This window comes from Mobula hypostoma, unplaced genomic scaffold, assembly GCF_963921235.1.
Source record: "Mobula hypostoma unplaced genomic scaffold, sMobHyp1.1 scaffold_36, whole genome shotgun sequence".
Classification (NCBI taxonomy): Eukaryota; Metazoa; Chordata; class Chondrichthyes; order Myliobatiformes; family Myliobatidae; genus Mobula; species Mobula hypostoma.
In genome coordinates, this window is record NW_026948187.1 from 937,429 (window position 1) to 955,316 (window position 17,888).

General features: G+C 46.2%; 1 protein-coding gene across 1 annotated transcript; it reads right to left on the minus strand.

Annotated features, from left to right (window-relative positions):
- Positions 1-8,776: 8,776 nt before the first annotated feature.
- LOC134341606 (zinc finger protein 235-like) lies at positions 8,777-10,673 on the minus strand. The gene has a single exon (XM_063039480.1). It carries the CDS (start codon positions 10,262-10,264, stop codon positions 8,990-8,992), a length of 1,275 nt encoding a protein of 424 aa, XP_062895550.1. The 5' UTR covers positions 10,265-10,673; the 3' UTR covers positions 8,777-8,989.
- Between the last annotated feature and the right edge of the window lie 7,215 nt (positions 10,674-17,888).

The following is a 17,888-nucleotide window of genomic DNA, read 5'->3' on the forward strand; positions in this document are numbered from 1 at the left end:
TTCCCTTTCTGTCTACAAACCACCACCATCCTGACCCGCTCCCCACCCCTCCCAACCATGACAGACCGACACTGAATCTCGGCCCGTGTTCACACCAGGATAGCACCCCGGCCCACGTCACAATGTGCGATGGTGACAGAGACACAATTGTCGACAAGGCAACCAGCCTTGGTGTTCTGTCTAGACACCGGAACTCACTGACATTCGGAGTCGGATGAAGCAGACACTGAGGGAGAGAGAACCAAGAGGAAGAGGGAGACTGGTTGAGGGAGAGTGAGCGGGACAGACTGAGGAGAGATGGGAGGGAAGTGTCCGAGGCGAGAAACAGAGGGAGACAGACGGCGGCGACAACCAGTGAGGGGAGATAATGGCGGGAAGTGAGATGGACGGGGGTGAGAAATAAATCGGGAGCGAGTGAGGGGGCAGAGAGTGGCGTTGGAGGGAATGACGGAGGAGAGAGATTGGAGGGAATATGGGAGGGAAGAGAGATGGGCAGTGGGAGTTAAACGGCGATGGAAACTAGAGATTGAGATGGTGGGAGATAAACGAGGGTAAGAGACAGGCTATTAGATATCTCTGTGGATCAGTAGGAGAGAAACGAAGAGGGATCGAAAGGGCAGTTCATTTTAAATTGAGACATATGGAAATTATTGGAATTCTAAATCTTCCTTGTAATTTATTTTAGGATCAGTGAAGTGTCTATCTATCTATCTATCTAGCTGAGTTGAATGTACGTTTTTCTTAAGATTCGCTGCCCCAAGGGCGTGAAGGCGGGTGTCTGGGTACATTTGACGTGGAGATAGAGGGGAATGGGCACAGAAGCATAGATCAGACACGGCCGTGTTGAATAAACATATTACCACAAGACTTCCTCCTCATCTCCCTTCTGAAATGATTTCCCTGTAGTCTGGGGTTTTGCCCCCGGTCCTGGGCTCTGCCTTAAGGGAAACATCCTGTCCACATCCTCTCTATCTCGGCTTTTCAGTATTCGGGAACTCCCCCTTCTAAACTCCAGCGGGAACAGGCACAAAAACACCAAATACCATGAGCTGTGGTCTTGTTAATCAGTCTCATGTGCAGCACCTTGTTTGTTAAAGACCATCTGAAAATTCAAACAAACAACATTCACCGCCGTTCTTATTTCACCAAAGAATTCCAACAGATTTATCTGGGAATATTTCTCCCGCGGAAAACCATACCGACTTTGGCCGTACTTTATCATCCGCTCCAAGTACCCTGAAACCTCATCGTTAATGGACTCCAACATCTTCCCAACTACTGAGGTCAGACTAACTGTCCTGTAATTTCATTTCTTATGCCTCCCTCCCCTCTTAAAGAATGGAGTGGCATTTGCAACTTTTTAGTCCGCCATAACCATTCCCAAATCTAGTGATTCTTCAAAGATCATGGCTCATTCTTTAAGAGGAAAATGAGGGGGAGCTTCTTCACTCAGAGGTGGTGATATTGTGGAATGGGCTGCAAGAGCAAGTGACCGGTTGGATTTCAACATTTAAGAGAAGTTTGGATGGGTTCATGGATGAGAAGGGTATGGGGGAATATGGTCACGGTGGAGGTTGCTGGAATGAGGCAGATTGACGGGTTGACACAGACTAGATTGGCCGTATGGCATTACTCTGTGCTGTAGTGCTCTATGACCCGAATGTCTGCACAAACTCTTCAGCTAACTGTTTCTAAACCCTTGAATGTACACCATTTGTCCGGGAGACTTGCCTGCCTTCTGTCATAATGGAGGAGCTGGGGCGGACCCAAATACAGGTCACAAACACGTTTTGTAGGGTTAACTAAATTGATTTTATTATTCGTTGTAGGAAGAGCAAAACGGAAGCAGGAATAAGCGTAATGGACATGTCACAAAGGGGCCGATGGGAACGGACGTAAATGGAAGACACAGACACTGAAGTACAAGGAACAGGACTTGATTAGAGTAGGGACGTGACAGGATACAGGCAAGAAGCAGGGACAAGAACGCAGACTTGGGCTACGGAAAGCGGGACCAAGACTAGAAACCATGGACTAGGAGACAAGGCTTCGACTCCGAGCCCGAGACTGGACAAAGACCCAGAACCTGGGTCTTGCCTCGGGCTCGGACTCCAGAACCAGGCAAGGACATGACATGGCTTCAGAGCAGGACAAAGCTGGGGTCTAGAGGCCTGAGCTTGGAGACAGGCTGGGGTCCTGGGTCTTGAGCTTGGCTGCAGGCTGGAGTCCTGGGCCTCGAGCTTGGCTGCAGGCTGGGGTCCTGGGCCTTGAGCGCGGCTGCAGGCTTGGGTCCTGGGTCCTGAGCTTGGATGCAGGCTGGGGTCTTGAGCTTGGCTGCAGGCTGGGGTCTTGGGTCTCCGAGGCTTGTGCTCTTGGAGGTTGGGTTGGGATCTTCGAGTCTTGTGTTCTTGGAGCTTGGCTTGGGATCTTCGAGGCTTGTGCTCTAGGAGCTTGGCTTGGGATCTTCGAGGCTTGTGTTCTTGGAGCTTGGGTTGGGATCTTCGAGGCTTGTGTTCTAGGAACTTGGCTTGGGATCTTCGAGGCTTGTGTTCTTGGAGCTTGGCTTGGGATCTTCGAGGCTTGTGTTCTAGGAGCTTGGGTTGGGATCTTTGAGTCGTGTTCTTGGAGCTTGGCCTGGGATCTTCGAGGCTTGTGCTCTAGGAGCTTGGCTTGGGATCTTCGAGGCTTGTGTTCTTGGAGCTTGGCCTGGGATCTTCGAGGCTTGTGTTCTAGGAGCTTGGGTTGGGATCTTTGAGTCTTGTGTTCTTGGAGCTTGGCCTGGGATCTTCGAGGCTTGTGTTCTTGGAGCTTGGGTTGGGATCTTCGAGGCTTGTGTTCTTGGAGCTTGGCTTGGGATCTTCGAGGTTTGGGTTCTTGGAGCTTGGCTTGGGATCTTCAAGGCTTGCGTTCTTGGAGCTTGGCTTGGGATCTTCGAGGGTTGGATTCTTGGAGCTTCTCCTGAGCAGGATGTGGAACTCCTGGGCAGGACGTGGAACTTCACCCTACGGAGGCAAGGACAGGGAGGGACGGAACCAACCGCAGGGTAACGGCAATTACAGCCTGGCTTTCCCAACAGAGGCAAGGACAGGAAAGGAGCTCAATCCGGGGTGGCTCTGATCTCATGGCAGCCAGCAACCTTGGCTGGCTACAGAAACGGCCAAATCCATACCACGATGACTGCTCTGACCAGTGGCAACAAGGCTCCATGAAGCTGTGGTCCTCCAACCAGGCCTATAGATCATGAATGGTTTCACTCGCCTTCCATCAGCAGGTTGCTCCAAGGGGGACTGACGAGACAAACCAGCAGACCACACTCAACCCCAAGGATACTTATATTCCAAGCCTAAAGATGGGAATCAGGTGCCTATGATTAACTCAACCAAACGAGGGCCAGCTGGAAGACCCGGAGTCCTGAGTCCACGGACCGGACCGTGAACCGGAATGCAGACTTCACGGACCGGACCATGACAACACAAGGACTCAGGCCTTGGGCTAGGCTGGGACTCAGGGTCTGGTCTGGGACTCGGTGTCTTCCTCACCGCCGACTCAACCTACAAATTATCCTTTAAGGAATCCTGTACAAGTGCTGCCAAATTTAGACTATTTGGAAAACAGTGTATTCGGTATTTCTTTCCCCAATGTGCATGGCTATACACTTCCCGACACAGTATTCCATCTGCTTCATTTACGCCCTTTCCTCTAATCGCCAAAGTCCTTTTATAGCCTCTCTGCTTCCTCAAAACTACCTGGCCCTTCAGCTCTCTTGATATGATCGGCAAACTTTGCAATAAAGCTATTAATTCTGTCATCCAAGTCCTGTGGAACATCACTAGTCACCGGCAGCCAACCAGAAAATGTCCCCTTATTACTATCCTTTGCATCTTCCAATCAGCCACTGTTTCATCCATGCAATAATCTTTCCCGTGTCAAGTGACCGGTAACAATGAATATAGAATTGAGCCAGGTTTTATAAAAACAAACAAACATTTTATTAAACTCTGCTCAAAAGTAGCGAAATGTATTTTAACGACTAACTGAACCGGAAGTTAACTGCTGTACGGCAACTCTGAAACAGTTCTTAAAAGGGTAATTGCGAAAACAGTTGTTAAAGTGGTAAATTCGAACCCAGTTCTTAGAATAGTAAATTCGAAAGTCCGAGAGATTTATACAGTCAGTTCGGAGAGACTTTCCGAAAGTAAAGAATTCCTCGAGGACGTGACATTACTGCTGATCCCAGCCAGAACCTGCCTTGTCCGCAGGATCCACGGCGACGGAAATAAAATGGTTTAAAGGAACTGACCTTTTCCTCTGGAGAATAGATACTGCACAATTCTTCCCGCTTTAGCAGAGGATATGTCAGATGCAGGTCACTATTTCTTGAACGAAGATTCAATAAAGGTCAATCCTCTCCAATATAGCCGAACGACATCAGCTTTACTTGACTCTGTGAGTTCCTATACTTTAGTAAGGTCTTCACTCTCCAATACTACTTACAATAGAAAGTAGACCTCCACTTTAGAGGGAAACTAAACGAATATGCAGCATAACGGAGTATCTGACGAATTAAATAACAAACTAAACTTAAAACTCAACTGGAAAAACTATCTACATCGCACCAGAGGTTTCCCTTTATATACCTGGTGAGAACATGTCATCACGTGACCTCACATCGGTGGGAAAATTACATCATGTGATCTCCACAAGACGGTTACATCATACTCATCACATATTTAATTACATCATAGAAACCATAGAAACCATAGAAACTACAGGACAGAAACAGGCCTTTTGGCCCTTCTTGGCTGTGCCGAACCATTTTCTGCCTAGTCCCACTGACCTGCACATGGACCATATCCCTCCATACACCTCCCATCTATGTATCTGTCCAATTTATTCTTAAATGTTAAAAAAGAACCCGCATTTACCACCTCATCTGGCAGCTCATTCCATACTCCCACCACTCTCTGTGTGAAGAAGCCCCTCCTAATGTTCCCTTTAAACTTTTCCCCCCTCACCCTTAACCTATGTCCTCTTTTTTTCTCTCCCCTTGCCTGAGTGGAAAAAGCCTGCTTGCATTCACTCTATCTATACCCATCATAATTTTATATACCTCTATCAAATCTCCCCTCACTCTTCTACGCTCCAGGGAATAAATGCCTAACCTATTCAACCTTTCTCTGTAACTGTGTTTCTCAAGTCCTGGCAACATCCTTGTAAACCTTCTCTGCACTCTTTCAACCTTATTTATATCCTTCCTGTAATTTGGTGACCAAAACTGAACACAATACTCCAGATTCGGCCTCACCAATGCCTTATACAACCTCATCATAACATTCCAGCTCTTATACTCAATACTTTGATTAATAAAGGCCAATGTACCAAAAGCTCTCTTTACGACCCTATCTACATGTGACGCCACTTTTAGGGAATTTTGTATCTGTATTCCCAGATCCCTCTGTTCCACTGCACTCCTCAGTGCCTTACCATTAACCCTGTATGTTCTACCTTGGTTTGTCCTTCCAACGTGCAATACCTCACACTTGTCAGTATTAAACTCCATCTGCCATTTTTCAGCCCATTTTTCCATCTGGTCCAAGTCCCTCTGCAGGCTCTGAAAACCTTCCTCACTGTCTGCTACACCTCCAATCTTTGTATCATTGTATCATCATGGTCATAAGACAGTCACAAGATACCCATGAGGTATGCAACACCTGTTATATCATCAGCTCATAACCTGTTAACCAGCGTCATGTGTAGCACCTTGTCAAACAGCCTCTGAAAGTGCAGGTGCACATCATCAACCGATTCTCATTCATCTATCTTGCTATTACCACTTCAATAAATTCAAAGAATTTCAACACACTTTTCAGGCAAGATTTTCCCTTGAGGCAAACATGCTGAAAGACTATTTTATCATGTGCCTCGAAGTGCCCTGAAAACACATCTCCAACAACCGACACTAATATCTATCCAACCAATAAGGTTGGACTAACCGTCCTAAAACTTACGTTCTTCTATTTCTCTCCCTTCTTGAATAGCAGAGTGACATTTCCAAATTTGGAGTCTTCCGCAACCATATCAGACTTGATTGATTCTTGAAACATCATTACTAATACCTCTACAATCTCTTCGGCCACCTCTTGCAGAAATCTGGGATGTACACCATCTGGTCCAGGTATCTATTTACCTTCAGACCTTTCCTTCCCAGGAACCTTCTCTCGAGTAATGGCAACTTCACACACTTCTGACCACGGACATCTGGACTTCCACCTTCCCATTGGTTGCTTCCACAATGAAGACTGATATGAAATACTAATTCAGTTCACCTGCCATCTCCTTGTCCCCTATTACTACTCACCCCACCCTCCCCAGGCATCGGTTCCCCTGGTTCGATATCCACTCTTGCCTCTCTTTTACACTTTATGTATCTGAAGAAACATTTGGTATCATCTTTGATGTAATTAGCTAGCTTCATATTCCACCTTTTCTTTCTTAATTACTTTTTTAGTTGCCTCTTGTTGGTATAGAAAAGTTTCCCAATCATCTAACTTCCCACCAATTTTTGCTCTGTTATCTGCCCCCTCTTTAGCTTTTACGTTGGCTTTGCCTTCTCATCAGCCGAGGTTGTATGATGTTGTCTTTTGAATAGTTCTTCCTTTCTGGAATGTATATATCCTGTGTCTTCAGAATTGCTTCCCGTAATTACAGCCATTGATGCTTTGTCGTCATCCCTACCAGTGTTTTATTTTCCGATCAAATTTGGCCAATTCCTCTCTCATGCCTCTGTAATTGTCCTTATTCCACAGTTGTACTGATACATCTCACTTTAGCTTCTCCCTCTCAAATTTCAGGATGAATTCAATTATATTATGATCGCTTTCCCCTCAGGTTCTTTTATCTTAAGTGATCTCATTCCGTTCATTGCACAACACCAAATCCAGAAATGCTGATTCCCAGCTGGGCACAACCAGGAGGTCGGTGACCAGTGGACCCTTACTCTTCGTGATTCTTAGAAGTAACCTGGATGAAGAATTGAAGGGATGGGTTAGTAAGTTTGCTGATGACACAGAGGTTGGGGGTGTTGTGGAGAGTGTGGAGGCCTGTCAGAGGTTACAGTGGGACATTGATAGGATGCAAAACTGGGCTGAGAAGTGGCAGATGGAGTTCAACCCAGACAAGTGTGAAATGGTTCATTTTGGTAGGTCAAATATGATGACAGAATGTAGTATCAATGGTAAGACTCTTGGCATTGTGGAGGATCAGAGGGATCTTGGGGTCCAAGTCAATAGGACGCTCAAAGCAGCTGCACAGGTGGACTCTGTGGTTCAGAAGGCATACGGTGTATTGGCCTTCATCAATCGTGGAATTGAATTTCAGAGCCGAGAGGTAAAGTTGCAGCTATATTGGACCTTGGTCAAAACCCACTTGGAGTACTGTGCTCAGTTCTGGTCACCTCACTACAGGAAGGATGTGGAAACAAAAGAAAGGGTGCAGAGGAGATTTACAGGGATGTTGCCTGGATTGGGGAGCATGCCTTATGAAAACAGGTTGACTGAACTCGGCCTTTTCTCCTTAGAGCGAAGGAAGATGAGAGGTGACCTGATAGAGGTGTAAAAGATGATGAGAGCCATTGATTGTGTGGATAGTCATGGGCTTTTCCCCAGGCCTGAAATGGCTGCCACAAGAGGGCACAGGGAGTAGGTACAAAGCTTGGGAGTCGGTACAGAGGAGATGTCGGGGGTAAGATTTGTACGCAGAGAGTGGTGAGTGCGTGAAATGGGCTGCCGGCAACAGTGGGGGAGGCGGACACTATAGGGAATTTTAAGAGACTTTGGATTGGAACATGGAGCTTAGAAACAGTTATGGGTAACCCTAGTAATTTCTAAGGTAGGGGCATGTTCGGCACAACTTTGTGGGCTGAAGGGCCTGTATTGTGCTGTACGTTATTCTATGTTAACACTTCAGAAGCAGGGAAAATGACCCATAATGTGGAAATGAGCCATGAATAAGGAGGTTAACTACCAATGTCATTCTTCCTCAGCCCAGAGATTTGAGGAATGAAGAACAGGTCAGATAGAACTGCCTCAACTTGACTTCTTCAGTCTGCAGAAAATTCAAGGGGAACCTCTTCACCCACAGAGTGGAGACTTTTGGAACCCATCACCACAGGGAGAGCGAGAGGGGAACAACAGGGGAGGATTGAAAAGGACTGTCATGGAACAGAATCACTGGCAGGGTCCAGCCGGCCTGAGTTGACTCTTTACTGTACACAGGGTGTGTCATAAATTCACTAAGTACCGGAGACAGAGTTTACAATAGAACTGATTTATTTGTCTCAGATCGAGAATATTAAACTCCAGTCCCATTAAAGGTGAATGTGTAGCAGAAGAAACTCCTCCCGTGCCCAGTGACCAGGGTTTCAGGTTTCAGGTTTATTATCACCGGCATTTTAAGTGAAATTTGTTGATTTAGCAGCAGCAGTTCAATGCAATACATATTTTGGCATAGATAATAATAATGATACATAAATTAAAACATAGTAAATAAACAAGTAAATCAAATATGCATAATGAATACATTAAAATGTGTAAAAACACGAATGCTGCATATTAAAAAAGTGTCCAAAGCTTTCAAAGTCCATTCAGGAATCGGATGGCAGAGGGGAAGAAGCTGTTCCTGAATCGCTGAGTGTGTGCCTTCAGGCTTCTGTATCTCCTACCAGATGGCAACATCTGGTAGGAGAAAAGGGCATGCCCTGGGTGCTGATGGTGCAGAACTGGGTGTGGTGAGCAGCAGCAGTAATTGCAGAGTTCAGCACCAACAGTCACTCTCGAAATTGCATTCAGCAACGGTGATGGACAAATATCCAGTATGCAGCTTACTGAAACTTCCTCCCCAGTGTGAACCCTGTAGTGTGTCACAAGTTTAGTTTACTGAGCGAATCCCTTCCAACATTCACAGCAGTGTATGGCCTTTCCCCAGTGCGAACTCAATGATATACATTTGGTGGAGATGGCTGAGAGAATCTCTTCCCAATGTCTGAGCAGGTGAACGCCCTCGACCCGGTGTGAATTCGCTGGTGTCTCTGTAGGCTGGATGACCGAGAGAATCTCTTCCCACAGACTGAGCAGGTGAACGGCCTTTCCCCAGTGTGAATCCGCTGGTGTCTCAGTAGGTGAAATGATGAAGTGAATCCCCTCCCACAGTCTGAGCAGGTGAATGGCCTCTCCCCAGTGTGAACTGACTGGTGTCTCTGTAGGCTGGATGACTCAGTGAATCCCTTCCCACAGTCTGAGCAGGTGAACGGCCTCTCCACAGTGTGAACTCGCTGGTGACTCTGTACGTGGGATGACCGAGTGAATCCCTTCCCACAGTCTGAGCAGGTGAAGGGCCTCTCTCCAGTGTGAACTCTCTGATGTACCTTCAGTTCATATGACCGAGTGAATCCCTTCCCACAGTCTGAGCAGGTGAACGGCCTCTCTCCAGTGTGAACTGACTGGTGTCTCTGTAGGCTGGATGACTCAGTGAATCCCTTCCCACATTCTGAGCAGGTGAACGGTTTCTCCCCAGTGTGAACTCGCTGGTGTCTCTGTAAGTGGGATGACTGAGTGAATCCCTCCCCACAGTCTGAGCAGGTGAACAGCCTCTCCCCAGTGTGAACTTGCTGATGTACCTTCATTTGAGATGACTGAGTGAATCCCTTCCCACAGTCTGAGCAGGTGAACAGTCTCTCTCCAGTGTGAACTCTCTGATGTACCTTCAGTTCATATGAGCAAGTGAATCCCTTCCCACAGTCTGAGCAGGTGAATGGCTTCTCCCCAGTGTGAACTCGCTGATGACTCTGTAGGTGGGATGACCGAGTGAATCTCTTCCCACAGTCTGAGCAGGTGAACGGCTTCTCCCCAGTGTGAACTCGCTGATGACTCTGTAGGTGGGATGACCGAGTGAATCCCTTCCCACAGTTTGAGCAGGTGAATGGCCTCTCTCCAGTGTGAACTCGCTGATGTACCTTCAGATTAGATGAGCAAAAGAATCCCTTCCCGCATTCTAAGCAGGTGAATGGCCTCTCCCCTGTGTGAACTGACTTGTGTACCAGTAGTTTGGATGACCGAGTGAATCCCTTCCCACAGTCTGAGCAGGTGAACGGCCTCTCTCCAGTGTGAACTCTCTGATGTACCTTCAGTTCAGATAACCAAGTGTATCCTTTCCCACAGTCTGGACAGGTGAACGGCCGCTCCCCGGTGTGAACTCGCTGGTGAGCCATTAGGTCAGATGACCGAGTGAATCCTTCCCCACAAATTCAGCAGATGACCAGCCTCTTCCCAGTGTGAACTGACTGGTGTGTCCACAGGTGGGAAGACCGACTGAATCCCTTCTCACACACAGAACAGGTGAATGGCCTTGTCCCAGTGTGAACTTGCTGACGTACCTTCAGTTGAGATGACCGACAGAATCCATTCCCACTGTCTGAGCAAGATGAACGGGATCTCTCCTATGTGAAGTGACGGGCATGCCAGTCGGTCAGATGATCGAGTGAATCCCTCCCCACAGTCTGAGCAGGAAGGATGATCGAGTGAATCTCTTACTCCAGTTCTTAAATATCTGGACAGAGACAGAAAAACTGGCGTGTTGTGTTCGAGATTCCTGTAGATAGATTCCTTGTCGTTTTTAACCTGTAAAAACATTTACAAAATCCATCAGTGGGTGAAGGACAACATTTCACACCAGATCACTTTAGTCACCAAGGAGTGATCTGACAACACACTGTTACAGTGAGGGTCAACCCAAGTTGGAGAGAGAAATCATCTTCTCACTTCTGTCCCTATCTAACTGTGATACTACGTTCAGTGAAATATAGACCTGTATTCCCAGATCCCCTTCTTCTACAACACTCCTCAGTGCCCTACCAGTCACTGTGTACGGCCTATGTCCTATCAAAAAGCAACACCCCACACTTGTCTGCATTAAATTCCATTTTTTGGTTTCACAACCCATTTTTCCAGCTGGTCCAGATTGCACTACAAGCCATGTAGTCTTCCCCGCTGTCCACTACACCACCAATCTTGGTGTCATCCATGAATTTGCTGATCCGGTTAACCATGTTATCATCCAGGTTACTGATATAGATGACAAACAACAACAGATCCAGCACTGATCCCTGTGGCACACCACTAGTCACAGGCTTCCAGTCTGCTACCACAGTCTGACTTCTCCCAAAGACAGTACCTCATTCAATTTACTATCTCATCTTGAATGTTGAGCGACTGAACCTTCTTGACCAACCTCCCATATGAGACTTTGTCAAGTGCTTTGCTAAAGTCCATGTAGACAACATCCACTGCCTTGCCTTCATCCACTTTCCTGATAACATCCTCGAGAGACTCTCGTTGGTTAGACATTTGTTAGACATGAACTACCATGCACAAAGCCAAGTTGCCTATCCTTCATCAGTCAACATCTATCCAAATACTTACACATCCGGTTCCTGCATATAAACTTCCAATAACTTTTCCCCTACTGATGTCAAGCTCACCAATGTACAATTTCTTAGTTTACTTTCAGAGCCTTTCTTGAACAGCGGAACAACATTGGCTGTCCTACAATCCTCCAGTACCTCACCTGTCACTAAGGATGATTTATATCTGTGCTTGGGCCCTGACAATTTCTGCACTTGTGTTCCGCAGAGTCCCAGGGAACAACTTGTCAGGCCCTGGGGATTTATCCACGCTAATGTGCTTTAAGACAACAAGCACCTCCACCTCTGTAATCCGTACGGGGTCCATGAAGTTGATGCTGCTTTGCCTCACTTCTACAGACCCTGTGACCATCTCCTGAGTAAATACAGGTGCAAAAATAATATTTAAAATCTCCCCATATATTTTGTCTCCTCATATGGATTAACATCCTGATCTTGAAGAGGATTAATTTTTTCCCTTGCAATCTTTTTGCTTTTAACATATCTGCAGAGTCCCTGAGGATTCTCCTTCACCTTGTCTGCTGGGGCAACCTCATGCCTTCGTTTATTTCTTTCATAAGTGTTCACTTGAATTTCCTGTATTTCTATTTGTTCCTATCTGGCTGTACCTGGTATGCACCTCCTTTTATTGACCAGGGAGATGAAGCACAAAGGGGTGATAGAGCTGCATGGTGGGAGGTGGGGGAAGGGGGTGTTAACTAAAGTTGCAGGGGGAATGGAAGCATGAATAACAGAACAGATTGTGGAGGGGTTGTGGAGACATATGTTGTTCTGTCCTCAGACAACATCAGGAATGAAAAAGTTGAGCATGGTACAGTGAATATGCTCAATCCTGTATATTTCAATACAGGGAACACTGTAGGAAAGGCAGATGTGTTCACGGCATGGAACAACACTGGAATTATGACCCTAGGATCTGGCAACTGTGTACTCGGACAGGCTGCTTTATGGCAAAGGTGTGCTTGGTTAATGGGAGGCCTTCAAAGCGAAATTTTGAGAGTACAATGCGGGTATGTGCTTGTCAGAATAAAAGGTAAAGTTAGAAACTGTATCTCTTGGTTTTCAAGAGATATTGAGACCCTGGTGAAGCACAAAATGGAGTTGCATAACAGGGATAGGCAGGTAGATTCTTATGGAGTATAAGAAATGCAAGAGAACAAGTAAGAAATAAATCAGGATGGCTAAAAGAAGGCATGAGTTGTCCTCGCAGAAAAGATGAAGGATAACCCTCAGGGATTCTACAAGTAGATTGAGAGCAAAAGGATTGCAAGGCACACAGTTGGTCCTCTGGAAGACCAGAATGGCAATCCACGTGTGGAAGCAAAGCAGATGGGGTAGATCTCAAATATTATTTTCATCTCTATTTACTCAGGAGATGGGTCTATGGGAGTGTGGAAAAGCGGCAATAAAATCGTGGACCATGTACAGATTAGATAAGAGGAGATGTTTGCCATCCTGAGGCAGATTAGGGTGGATAAATCTCCAGGGCATGACAAGGTGCTCCCTCGGACCCTATGGGAGGCAAGTGCGGAAAATATTGGGGCCCTAGCATAGATAATTAAATCATCCTTTGTGATGGGGGAGTTATCAGAGGATTGTGGAAAACCAAAGTTATTTCGCTGTTCAACATAAAACATAGAAACCTACAGCATATTCCAGGCCATTCAGCCCACAATGTTGTGCCAACCACGTAACTTACTCGAGAAGCTGCCTAGAATTTCCCTAGCGCATAGCCCTCTATTTTTCTAAGCTCCATGTACCTATCTAAGAGACTGTTAAAAGACCCTATTGTATCTGCCTCGACAACCACTGCTGGCAGTGCATTCCATGCACCCACCACTCTCTGTAATTAAACATACCCATGACATCGCCTCGGTATCTATTTCCAAGCACCTTAAAACCGTGCCCTCTCCTGTTAGCCATTTGAACCCTGGGAAAAAAACCTCTGGCTATCCACACGATCAATGCCCCTCATTATGTTATACAACTAAAAAAGGCTGTAAACATAAACAATGAAATTATACATTGCTTTGAAGATTTGTCAGACGTACACAACAGTATAAGTGTATAGATAGGGTAAATGCAAGCAGTTTTCTCCACTGGGGTTGGGTGGGACTACAACCATAGGTCATGGGGAAGTGGGGATGGTGAAAATTTAACGGGAACATGTGGAAAAGCTCTTTACTGAACTGGTCCTGAGAGTATGCAATGAGATGTCAGCACAAGTGGTGAACATGAGCTCGATTTCACCATTAAAAGAAGTTTGATAGGTACCTGGATGGTAGGGGTATGGAGGGCCATGGTCCCAGTGCAAGTGGTTGCATTAGACAGCTTAAATGTTTTTTTGGCATTGACTAGATGGGTCAAATAGCCTGTTTCTGTACTGAACTTGCCCCATGTTTCCATAACAGAGAAGCTGGGCAAACTTGTTTGGAAGGGATACGGTAGGAGTGACAACGGAGCAGCAATGGTTGGAGTTTCTGGGAGCAATTCGGGAGCTGAGTGATAGATACATCCCAAAGAAGTGGAAGCAGTGGAAAGGCAGGAGGACACAACCGTGGCTGAAATGAGAAGCCAAAGCCAACATCAAAGTCAAAGAGAGGGCAAATAATGAGCAAAAACTATTGGGAAGCTTTTAGAAACCAACAGAAGACGACCAAAAAAAAAGTCAGATGAGCTCAGGGCGTGAAATGATGATATTATAGTCATTAATGAGTCTTGGTAGCACCTAACAGTGTGAGGCATTTAGAGGAAAAAAATAACTGGGCCCTCGACATCGCTTGAAAATCAAATTTCCTTGCACCAGTAACCTTTCAACTTTTATTTTGATAGGCACATACAAACTGTACATCCTCAAAATTTCACTTCTGAAGGCCTCCCACTTACAAAGTACTCATTTGCCAGAAAACAGCCTGTCCCAATCCACACTTGTCAGATCCTTTCTGATACCATCAAAATTGACCTTTCTCCAATTTAGAATCTCAACCCATGGTCCAGACCTATCTTCTCCCATATTTACTTTGAATCTCATGGCATTATGATCACTAATTTCTGCCACCAGCCCTGGATCATTTCCTAACAGCTTACTGCACATTTCTACATCTAGTCCTTTTACAGTATGGGAGTCCCAGTCAATATATGGAAAGTTAAATCACTTACTGAATCAACCTTTGTTTCTTGGCATCGTCTGCAATCTCTCTACAAATTTGTTCCCCTAAATCCCTCAGACTGTTGGGTGCAAGCAAGTACCAATAATTCCCTGTCCTGAGCTCATCTGGCTTTCCTACGATGCTTCTTGCAGTGTGATATACACAGCTCAGCACTTTCATCGCACCATGCTCAAACATTTGATTGCTGACTCTATCTGAGGTCCGAACAACACTTGACTGGTGTCAAGAAAATAAACTCTCCCTCATTGTCACAAAAACAAAGGAGCTGATTGTGGATGACAGGAGGAATGGAGACAGGCTAACCCCTATTGACATCAATGGATCTGGGGTTGAGAGGGTGAACAGCTTTAAATTCCTCGGCATAAACATCACCAAGGATCTCACACTGTCTGTGCATACCGTCTGTGTTGTGAAAAGAGCACAACACCTTCTCTTTCACCTCCGATGTTTGAAGAAGTTTGGGATGGGGCCCCAAATCCTCAGAACTTTCTACAGGGACACAATTGAGAGCATCCTGACTGGCTGCATCACTGCCTGGAATAGGAACTGCAGATGTGAACTTCCCAATATTCAGGGCATTTACAGAGACAGGTGTGTAAAAAGGGCCCAAATGATATTGGGGACCCGAATCACCACAACCACAAACGGTACCACAGCAAAAAGACCAACAGATTCCGGGACAACATCCTCTACCAGGCCATCAGACTGATTAATTCATGCTGATACAATTGCATTTCTATGTTATATTGACCGTCCTATGTACAAACTATTTATTATAAATTACTATAAATTACACATTGCACATTTAGACAGAGACGTGACGTAAAGATTTCTACTCCTCATGTATAGGAAGGATGTATGTAATAAAGTCAATTCAATTCAATTCACCCTCTCCATTATCTGTTCTCTCATTCTGGCTCCCATTCCCCCTACAACTTATTTTAACCACATCACCCCCCTCCCCTCACACTAGCACTAACAAGCCTTATCACTGGGATATTAGTCCCCTCTTGTTCTGTTCCCCTAACTAACGAATCCCCTATCACCCTTTTGACTTTCCTCTGCCAGGTAATCCCCCCGCAACAGTTTCTGAAGTGGTCCACTTGTTGTTGTGCGGGATGGCAACAAGAGTACTCTGTAATGGCTATTTAAACTCATTCCGCTTCCTGACTCTCACCCAGTTTCCTGTGTCCTGCACCTTGGGTGTAACTCACCTCTCTTCATGTCATATCTATCACCCCCTCCAACTCCTGGATGATCCAGAATTCATCCATTTCAAGTTCCAACTCCTTAAAGTGCAGGGTTACAAGCTGCAGCTGGATGCATATCTTGTAGGTGAGGGCATCAGGGACACTGGAGGTCTCCCCACCAATGCCCTCTCTAATTTGTAATTACCAGTGTGCACATAAAACTTGTATTGTGTATTTTTTTACCCAGTGACAACATGTGCCCAGTAAATTTTATATAGAGAGTTATTCGTTTTAATAGCTAGCCAATCACTATCTGTAAGAACTTTGATCTTCTCTGGGTTTGATCAAGTTCATCTTCACTCTCACACAAACCCTGTAACAGGCCTATAGCAGGTATTGAAGGATTTTCTCGCCAGAGCTTGTGCACACGTTCCATGTGTGATTTGCTTGCCAAATGACGCTTAAAAAAATCATATTTCCAAATATCACTGCACCTATTTCCACTTGCCAATTCTCCAGCAACTTTTGCATCACCGCAATGAACACAGGTAACACCAGTTTCTGTATTGTGCGAGTGGTGATTGATAAGGTAGAATGAGATGTTATACAGCTCTCATTACATGCACAACTCTTTGAGTGATTATGCAGAAAGTTTGAAGTTAATAACTCATCTCCTTCTACCTTAGGCCACGAACTTATCACTCACCCCTGCTGTCGACGACTTCTGCAGGTCCAAGACGCCGACTTCTACAAAGAAGGGATCGTATCCTCCACGACTGCTGGACTAAGTGTGTAAATGTAGGATGGGACTATGTAGAAAAATATATGTGCTAGGTTTTCTAAGGTTGACTCCTTCTAGGTCACAAACATATCAATCACCCCTCGGATGTAAATATTTCCCCTGAACCCTCCCCCAAGTGCCTGACGGTGGTGAACTCATTGATCGTAATACCAAAGAATATGAAGGGAAGGGCACATTTGTGATATGAAAGCTATTTTTCCCCCACGGTAAAGATGTTTGATATCATTATCTTCCCAGAGAGAATGAGTCAAAACTTGTCACTTTGCCCGGACCATTGGCCCCGCTTGCAGGGCAACAGTCTGCCGGTGTTTGCCCCCCAATGTGGTGAATCGCCACCACCGTGGGCTCAGACATTTCCACAGATGAGCCCCTCCTGTCCCCACCGGGACAAACATCCTGTCCGCCCCCTCTCTCACCGTCTTCATCCTTTCAATAAAATTCCCCTCTCCCTCCCCGGGGAACCGGCATCAAACCGACGGGCCGAGCGGTCTCCTCCTACCTCTCAGCGATACATCAGACTCCGGCCGCAGGAGACGCTTCACAAACGCCCCAACTTCCCTCGGAGGGAAATGGAAATTAATCAGAAAGCGGACATTTACTTTGGGATTTGTTCCGCTCTGATGAGGAGTTTGACTTTTGGGCGGCGAACGGAGTCAGCGGGGGTAACGCCCTCTCTGCTGGTCCGCCTCTGCGATTGGTTGTAACCAGTGATTGACATCGCTTCGCACCAATGGGAGTAGCGCAGTGCCTGAATCCTCTGTTGACAGCGGTGGGGGAGGGACTGGTCACGTGAGTAGTAGCCCAGCCGTTAAACCGATGAAGCTCGAGCTCACCAGCGCGTGGGTGACGTGAGACACAGCGCACGTGAGGGCAGATCCCGGTGTGGGGGACCCATGTGTGACGTCAGGCGCGTGGATGCGCCTGTGTGACGTCACCTGTGGGGGAGCACTCGTATTTAAAAACACCTGAATGGACGTTTCTTATGATTTCAGTGGGACAACAACATTAATCACGGGTTTCATCACTGAATCCAGTGTTGTGAGATGTAAAGTCCCCTGTTATGTGTCCGGCTGTGCCGTGTTGTTGGTGGAGTGGGCAGCGTGGTGTTTGTCTCGATTCGGGTCACAACACCAGAATTGCCAGCGGGGTCCACACACAGTGTATTAGTGAACAGAAAACCTCCCGTCCCTGCAGTCTCTGTCTACTGGTAAACTCAACACCCTGACAATGTGGATCATAGATACCCCTTC

Bases quoted from the DNA above. Each gene is read 5' to 3' on its own strand.
- LOC134341606 (XM_063039480.1), bottom strand. From the start codon at position 10,264: ATGGCTCACCAGCGAGTTCACACCGGGGAGCGGCCGTTCACCTGTCCA.